The 8,392-nt window shown below is 41.1% G+C and overlaps 1 protein-coding gene across 4 annotated transcripts; it reads left to right on the top strand.

Annotated features, from left to right (window-relative positions):
- Nucleotides 1-601: 601 nt before the first annotated feature.
- On the top strand, nt 602-7,754 carry LOC111493434. 4 transcript variants are annotated; one of them, XM_023143164.1, is made up of 4 exons: nt 602-712; nt 941-5,818; nt 5,855-6,368; nt 6,767-7,754. In XM_023143164.1, exons 2-3 carry the CDS (start codon nt 953-955, stop codon nt 6,359-6,361), a joined length of 5,373 nt encoding a protein of 1,790 aa, XP_022998932.1. In that variant the 5' UTR covers nt 602-712; nt 941-952; the 3' UTR covers nt 6,362-6,368; nt 6,767-7,754. The 4 variants fall into 4 exon arrangements, with proteins under 4 accessions (XP_022998932.1, XP_022998941.1, XP_022998915.1 ...); XM_023143173.1 differs by having other exon boundaries at nt 941-2,110; nt 2,198-6,368; XM_023143147.1 differs by having other exon boundaries at nt 941-6,368.
- Nucleotides 7,755-8,392: the final 638 nt, after the last annotated feature.

The raw sequence follows: 8,392 nt of genomic DNA on the forward strand, positions 1-8,392 counted from the left end.
AAAAGAGTTTTGGTCCACAAATCAATGAAATCCATTAAATCGGTAGGGGGAGGTGACTAACATTTTAAATAACAAACGGTTCTCTCTCTCTCTCTCTCTCGTTCTCGTCCGATACAGTCCACCACTGGTGGACTATCGAGTTAACTAAAAGTATTGTTCATCTTTTAAGACTTGTGTATTCAGACTAATAGGTCAAATGTTAAAACTCTAGCTCCATATATTATTAAAAAATAGATTTTTATTGAAATATCATTGAAAGTTGTGACACCGTCATAGCTAGGAAGATTTTGTGGAGAAAATCAAGAGGTAGTTGTAGATTTACCGCATAAATTTTAACTGAGCAAGAAATTAAGTTAAATAATGCAGTTAAAATAAATGACACGTTGAAGAATAAATTTTAATTAAACAAGAAAATAAGTAAAATAAATTTTTATTAGAGCGATCAGCATTTAGAGTAAGCTTTAGCCGCATCGATCACTGAAAGAAAGTAGCATAAAAAAAAAGGATGGATATTTTTTAATTTAATTTCTTTTTTCTTTTTAAATAAATAAATAAATAAATAAAACAATAAAATTATTATTTCCAACCCTTTTGAGTTTCGAAAGCTTCCATCTAAAATTAATTTCAGGATCTCTCTCTAAAACCCAAACCCTCTCTCTTTCACCCAGAAAGTCCATTTTCTTTTTTTTTTTTTCTGAGAAGATCCGGTGAGGTACACTCGTTTCCTTTCTCTGTTCATTGCAATTCTCTGTTTACCTCTAATTTCATGGTGTTTTATGTTTCGCAATTACGGTATTTTCACTCTCGTCGGTTCTTAGATCCCGACTGGTTTTCTTAATTAGGGCTTATGCTGTTGTCTGAGTTTTTTTTTTTTTTTTTGAGCTTTTGTTGATTGTTTTTCCTTGTTTTTCGCTTCCCTTTTTGTGAAAAAATTGCTCAGATTCTGTTTTTCATGGAAGAGCCGGACGAGAGAGATGCTTCTGGCAGTGTTTCGAAGTCAACTGTCACTGCTGGGAAGCATGTAATGGATGATTCCGGTGTTAGTGTTAGGAAGGAGCGGGTTCAGAGTGAGTTGACCGAGGAGGCGGGGAGAGCGGAGAGGGGTGATGGGGCTTGTAATGGTGGTGGTGAGGATATTATGGTGGAAGTTTTGGGTGCGGATGTTTATTTTGATGGTGTATGTACTGATAGGACAGCTGCGAATTCGGATGGGGATTCAACTGGGGAGGAGGCCAGTGTGGAGAGGGATGATGTCGGTGTCCTTGACGAGCCTGATGTGGGGGTTTCTGGTGGCATGAAAAGTGAGGGAGTATCAGGGGTTGGAGAATCAATAAAAGAAACGTCTCAAGAAGTTGTGGAGGGTGATGAAAGAGCCGTTGATGCAATGGTCCTTGATAATGATGCTCGGGCGGATGATTCTTCAACAGTTTCTGGTCATGTGGAGAGAGAGACTGAAGCTGCTCATGTGGACGAGGAAAACACTGGAAGCAAGGAGGCTATGGACTTAGATACTCGGGTGGTACGTAGTCAAGGTAGTTTACTCCGTAATAGTCCAGATGATAAAGTTTTGAACAACGAGGAACCTAAGAAAGTGGATGTTCATTCTCCCACAGAAAATGGGGTTGAAGGAGACCCAGTGCATGCAGATGGGGTAAGCCAACTTGTAAAAGAGGAAGCTTCAATAAGTGATGGGGAAGAAAGTCTGGAAAAAGAAACAGGCCAAAAAAGTGTGGTGGAAGGTGAGCTAATTGTTGATACACAAGTTGATCTTCAGGGTACAGGACTTGTAGCTTCAGATGGTAGTGAAAATTCAAATTCACAGGGCCAAGATGCTACTGAAAAAGCTCCTGACATGTTTACCAAAAAAGAATTGAATCCTGAAGTTATTTCTCAGAGCGATGGTTCAGAGAAAGTCCTTTCTAATTTGGAAAGGGATGGGAAGTCGGTTAAAGTCCCCGAGGTAGCAGCACAGGCGCTTGATAGTGAGAATTTGAATCCAGGTATAGCTGTTCCTGAAAATGTGGCGAATTCAGACCAATCTACAGCTGTTACTGAACATATGGCGAGTACAGATTCAATTTCATCAAGTCAACCAAACCAGGATGCTGAGGTAGTCGTTGCAGCAGAAAATGATGGTAAATTTTTGGCTCCAAGTATTGAAGTTTCTGCTGAAAATGATCAAAATTTGAACATGCAGATAGAATGCAGGAATATGGAGTCGGATCTGCGATCCAATGGACAAGGAGGGGGCATTGGCGTAGAAGTTGAGGAACATGCTGTTATTGATACTAATTTGGCTGATTTTGAGAATGTGGAAGGAATGGAAGTTGATCAGTGTTTCAATGTTAACCAGGTGGGTTTACATGGCGAGGAAGAAATGGAAGATGTGACAGGTAGTGATAATGACGATGATGAAGTTGCTGAGTGTGTAGAGAATCCTGTAAGTTCTGTACAATTGCATCAAGCTCGTTATCACCTGCCATCAGAGAATGAAGGTGATTTTTCTGTTTCTGATTTAGTGTGGGGTAAAGTGAGGAGCCATCCTTGGTGGCCAGGTCAGATATTTGATCCATCTGATTCTTCTGATAAGGCAATGAAATATTATAAAAATGACTTCTTTTTGGTTGCTTATTTTGGGGATCGAACATTTGCTTGGAACGAAGTGTCTCATTTAAAGCCATTTCGGACAAATTTCTCCGAAGAAGAGATGCAAAGCCATTCAGAGGCTTTCCAAAATGCTGTTGATTGTGCTCTAGAAGAAGTCTCTAGACGATCAGAATTGGGGTTAGCGTGTGCTTGCACACCCAGAGAAGCATATGACATGATTAAATGTCAGGTTATTGAAAATGCTGGTATTCGAGAAGAATCATCTAGAAGATATGGTGTAGACAAATCTTCCAGTGCCACATCGTTTGAACCAGCTAAATTAATTGAATATATCAGGGAGTTGGCGAAGTTTCCATCTGATGGCAGTGAACGTTTGGAACTAGTGATAGCTAAGGCACAGCTGACAGCTTTTTATCGTCTAAAGGGTTATTATGGCCTGCCTCAATTCCAATTTGGTGGCTTGCGACAGTTCCAGTTTTGTGGGGGGCTGGCAGACAAAGAGTTAGACAGTTTAGGCAGTGAAATACAACCAAGTGATTTTCTTCACCATGCAGCTCATTGTCAGGATGATACACAGACATCCCAGCGTAAGGAGAATTTTGAATGTCGGAGTAGTTCTTGTCATAAACGCAAACATAATTTGAAGGATGGTCTATATCCTAAGAAAAAAGAAAAGAGTTTGTATGAACTAATGGGTGAAAATTTTGACAATATAGATGGAGAAAATTGGTCTGATGCAAGGATAACTTCCACATTGGCGTCGCCTTCTTCGAAAAGACGGAAGACTGTAGAACATCCTATTGATGATTCTGGTTCTCCAGATGGAAGGAAAACTATATCCTTGGCAAAGGTTTCTGCAACCGCACCTCTTAAACAGTCCTTCAAAATTGGCGATTGTATTCGTAGGGTTGCAAGTCAGTTGACTGGTACGCCTCCAATTGTCAAGTCTAATAGTGAGAGGTTCCAAAAGGCAGATGGAAGTTTTGATGGGAATGCAATCTATGAATCTGATGTTTTCCTCCAGAACTTTGATGATGCCCAAAGAGGAAGGGTAAATTTTCCTGCAGAGTACTCCTCGGTGGATGAATTGCTAGGTCAACTTCAACTAGTAGCAAGCGATCCAATGAAGGAATACAGCTTCTTGAATGTAATTTTGAGTTTTTTCACCGATTTTCGAGATTCATTAATTTTGAAGCAGCAGCCTGGGATTGAGGAGGCCATTTGCAGAATCAGTGGTAAGAGGAAAGCACAATTTACTAATACTGTTGCTTCACCACATACTTTTGAATTTGAGGATATGAGCGACACTTACTGGACGGACAGAGTAATCCAAAATGGGACTGAAATTCAGCCACCTCGTAAAAACAGAAAACGAGATTACCAACAGGCAGTTGCAGAGCAAGAAAAGGTTCCTCAAGGGAGTCGCAGGCCATACAAGAAGCGACATTCTGCTGGAAATCATGCTATGACAGCTGAAAAGTATACTAGCTTTGTAGATCAGCCATCTCCTGCAGAACTAGTAATGAACTTTTCTGAGGTGGATTCTGTGCCATCAGAAAAAACCCTGAATAATATGTTTAGGCGGTTTGGACCCTTAAGAGAATCTGAGACAGAAGTTGATAGGGAGGGTGGTCGTGCAAGGGTAGTTTTCAAAAAATCTTCTGATGGGGAAATTGCTTATAGCAGTGCTGGAAGGTTCAGCATCTTTGGACCAAGACTTGTAAATTACCAGTTTAGTTATACTCCTTCTACGCTGTTTAAAGCTTCTACAATTCCCAGACTTCAGGATCAGGAAATGCATCTTGATCTTAGCACGACTCAATTCCAGGAAATGCAACTTGATTTATCCTCCTTCCCCGACCATGAAATGCAGCTTGATTTATCTTCGATTCATGACCAGGACATGCAACTTGATCTTTCCACGATTGAATATCAGGAAATGGAATCTGTTCTTGGTTCACACCATGACCAGGAGAGTAAATCTAATTACACTGCTCATCTTGGGGAGATGCAGGCTGGTTTTTCAACAATCCAATATGAGCGGCAGTCTCATCTTTCCTCGATGCATGATCAGGAACCGCAAACTGTTTTTGCTTCAAACCAGGAGACACAATCGGGTCTTGTTACTTCTCAAGACCAGGAATTGCATCATAATTTCACCTCAACCCAGCTTGGGGATATGCAAGCGGATCATACTTCAACTTCTCATCATGATGAGCTACCAGTTTCTGCCTCATCCCGCGAGCAGTATATGCCACCAGTTTTTGCCACAATCAAGGAGGAGAAGACACAACCAGCTATTACTACATTCCAAGATGATTCACAGTCAATTCTTGGAACAATCCAGGAGCAGGAGACGCGCGCTATTATTGACACTGCCCAACTGGGTAGGATGCAAGCCGATCTTAATCCAACTCATCACGAGAAGCCAACTGTTCCTGCCACAAGCCTGGAGCAGGAAACTCAGCCAGTTTTTTCCATGGTCCAGGAGGGGACTCCGCCAGTTCTTTCCACAAGCCAGGAGCAAGAGAAGTTAGCTATTATTGGTGGCACTACACATCATGAGGAGGGGCGACCTGTTCCTGCCACCTCCCAGGACCAAGAAACACAACATGCTGGGCATGAGGAAGAAGTTCTTGGAACAAAAATGCAGGAAACTCAATCTGTTACCCCTGCAGCTCATGAACAAGAAGACACACAGCCTGTTGTTTTAATGGGGGAGGAGGTTCAAGGAGAAACTCAGCTGGCTCCTGTCTTTACAGAGGGGCAGAAAGCACAAGTTCTTGACACTTCGGTGGGACATGAGTCCGAGCATGATCCTGGTGCAAATGAGAGGGCCACTCAATCTGTTACTGTAGCTGATGGACAAGACGATACACAACCACTTGTTTCGACTGGTGAGGAGGTTCAGGAAGAAACCCAGCCTATTGAGCCAGATTGTACCTTGGTCCTGGAGTTGGAACATGATAAGGATGCTATGCAAGGGCAGGAGCTGCAACCTGATCACGTGACAACTGAGGAGGAGCATGAGGCTGTGTCAGAGTCTCCTACATCCCAAGTGCAGGATGTGCAGTCTAACCATGCTCCAGAACTTGACCAGAATCTGCTTCGTGATAATGCTACGAATGAGGTGACAGATGTGCAATGTAATGATGACACGAATCAAGAGCAGGAGGTACAGTATGGTAATAACACAAATCAGGAGCAGGAGGTGCAGTATGACATTCCTACAAATCAGGAGCGGGAGAAGCAATATGGTAATACCACAGATCAGGAGCAGGAGAAGCAGTGGGACACTCCAACAGATCTGGAGCAGGACAAGCCATGCAACAATGCAGCAGATAAGGAGCAGGATATGCAATGTGACAATGCCACAAGTCCAGAGCTGGAGATGCAATGTGATAATGCCACAAATCAGGAGCAGGAGATGGAATGTGGTAATGATGCAGATGGGGAGCATGCAGTGCAATCTTGTGAGGCTGCATCCAATGAGTCTGATGGACAATCTGATCATGAGCACGAATTGCAAGCTGATCATGATGCCACTAACCAGGAGCGGGAGACAGAATCCAATTTTGCCACACAAGAGCAGGACGTAAAATCTGATGTTGCTGTAAAACATCCTGCCCAGGATCAGGCAATGAAATCTGATCTTGCCGCAATTCCAGACTCAGAAACACATACTACTCCTGCCCCCACGAAGGATCAGGAGATGCAACTTGGTCTTTCATCTTTGGCAAAGAACACAGATTAATTTTCAGGTATGTTTACTTTACTTTGCCCACCAGTTTCAGATGCTCTCTAAAACTTTGTTTTGACGTACTAGGATATAAAGGTTTCTTTTCTTTTTGTTCCCCACCCAAAAACACATAAAGTTGCTGGTACCTTTGACCTTGATGATTATTTTTTTCTCAAGTATTGTTGGTTTGTGAATGGCCTTACAATCGCTACAGCCCATGACTGTTATTTGATGGTCGATTTATATGTATGTACTTGAGGAATGGGATGTTGTGCTTTCAACATTAAAGATAGAACTGAGATTGTGTAATTCACATTTTCACTCAGTACACACTCAATTTTATGGCCCTGTATTTCTTATCTGCTCAATCTTACCAGTATTATATTTGGCTATGATGTTGATCATTTCACAATATTTCAGATTATGAGGAAATGCAATAGCCACCCGAAGAACACAGTGCCGCTAATGAGAGAATAACATGACAGGCGCCAGAAGAGGTAACCGGACCATCAGTTCCATTCAGGGTTACTTGAGGTTTGGCCCCTTCGTTTCATTCCTAAATATTGCCAGGTTTTAATACTGTAACTTAGATCCTCCCCAGTAGAATTAGTTTAATGTAAATTTATGTTCGCTGAAGTTTTCCTCCTACTTTCGGTTGATATTTTTTGGCGGAGGCCAGCCTTTGAATCTGATACATCGGGCATTGTACATGACATTTGCAATCACAGCCATTGAAGTGTAAGCATGGAGGAGCTTAGTTGGAAATTCCGAACGGTTTTGAAACTTTAGCTTTCCTTCTTGGATAGTTGTTGCTCCAATGTATAGGAATCCTCTAAGAGGTTGGAATCACGAAGTTCTTAGAATCGTGGTCCCTCATTTTGATTTGATGACTGAAATTTGGCAACCTGGGCGTTTTTATTTTGTTTGAATTATGAAATAAAGCTTTAGAAAGAAATTAAAAGGGGAGTGTTTCAGGTTATAGTTCGTACCTTTTCCTTCTGAGTCTCTCTTCCCTGTAAACCCCATCTGCCATGTGCTCTCAAAAGACCTATCCCTTATCTTCAAACAAAGGGTAGAAAGGGACGTCCTGTATGATCGAATAACGACACTGTTTGTTTGAAGCCAACTCCACATTAAAACTCTACAAAAAGATGTCCACACAAAATGCGCATTTGGAAGATTTGAATTCCATAAAGAAGTGGTCCAAACAAACTCTGGGAAACACTGTTGTAGTCCCGAAGAGAATCCCTTTGAGTATGATCAATTGGTATTTCCCCTTTTATCCCTCTGTATGGGACTATGTCCATAGGCTTATTGTTCTTAAAACCTTTTCACTGTTCTCAAACCCATTTTTGTGAATTGATGATGGGACATAAAATTTATAGATATTTGTTTTGGATTAATTTGATTTGATTGTGTTTATAGTATTATGATTGAAGTCAAAAGGGGAAAGTAGAGATCCACTGACAGACCAACTCCCACTGTCCATCAACCAACATCATACCTGCCCTGCTTCCCCCTTCACTTCACAACCTGTATTTCTTCATTATCATCTCTCATTACATACATACATACATACATACATATATATATATATATATAACCCAGTTTAGAAGGGATGAAAGAATAGAATATTGTGGAATTTTGACTGACAGATATGAAATGAGCGAAGAGAGCTTTATTTTGGTTTGAAAGGGGTTTTTGATTGGTTGGAAAAGTGGATGGTGAGGCCTCAGAAGATGGATTTTGACCCAACTTTTTGTAGAATAATAATAATCAATGCATCATCATTCTACATTCTACATTCTACATTCTACACTGCCCAAACTTGGGATGCTTTTGATTCTAATCTTCTTCTTTGATTCCTTTTCTTGTATTTGTTTGGCAACAAACATGATTTCATCATCTTTATCTTATACCATCTTTCCTCACTTTTAGCTGACATGAAGCTTCATTTGGCAACATCTTATGTGTGAAAATCCATTATGCGTGGTGGTTGTTGTTGTTGGGTTATCTTCCATTCACAATCTAGCAACGAAATTGTTC

Source organism: Cucurbita maxima, unplaced genomic scaffold (genome assembly GCF_002738345.1).
Source record: "Cucurbita maxima cultivar Rimu unplaced genomic scaffold, Cmax_1.0 Cma_Scf00001, whole genome shotgun sequence".
NCBI lineage: Eukaryota > Viridiplantae > Streptophyta > Magnoliopsida > Cucurbitales > Cucurbitaceae > Cucurbita > Cucurbita maxima.

Bases quoted from the DNA above. Each gene is read 5' to 3' on its own strand.
- LOC111493434 (XM_023143147.1), top strand. From the start codon at position 953: ATGGAAGAGCCGGACGAGAGAGATGCTTCTGGCAGTGTTTCGAAGTCA.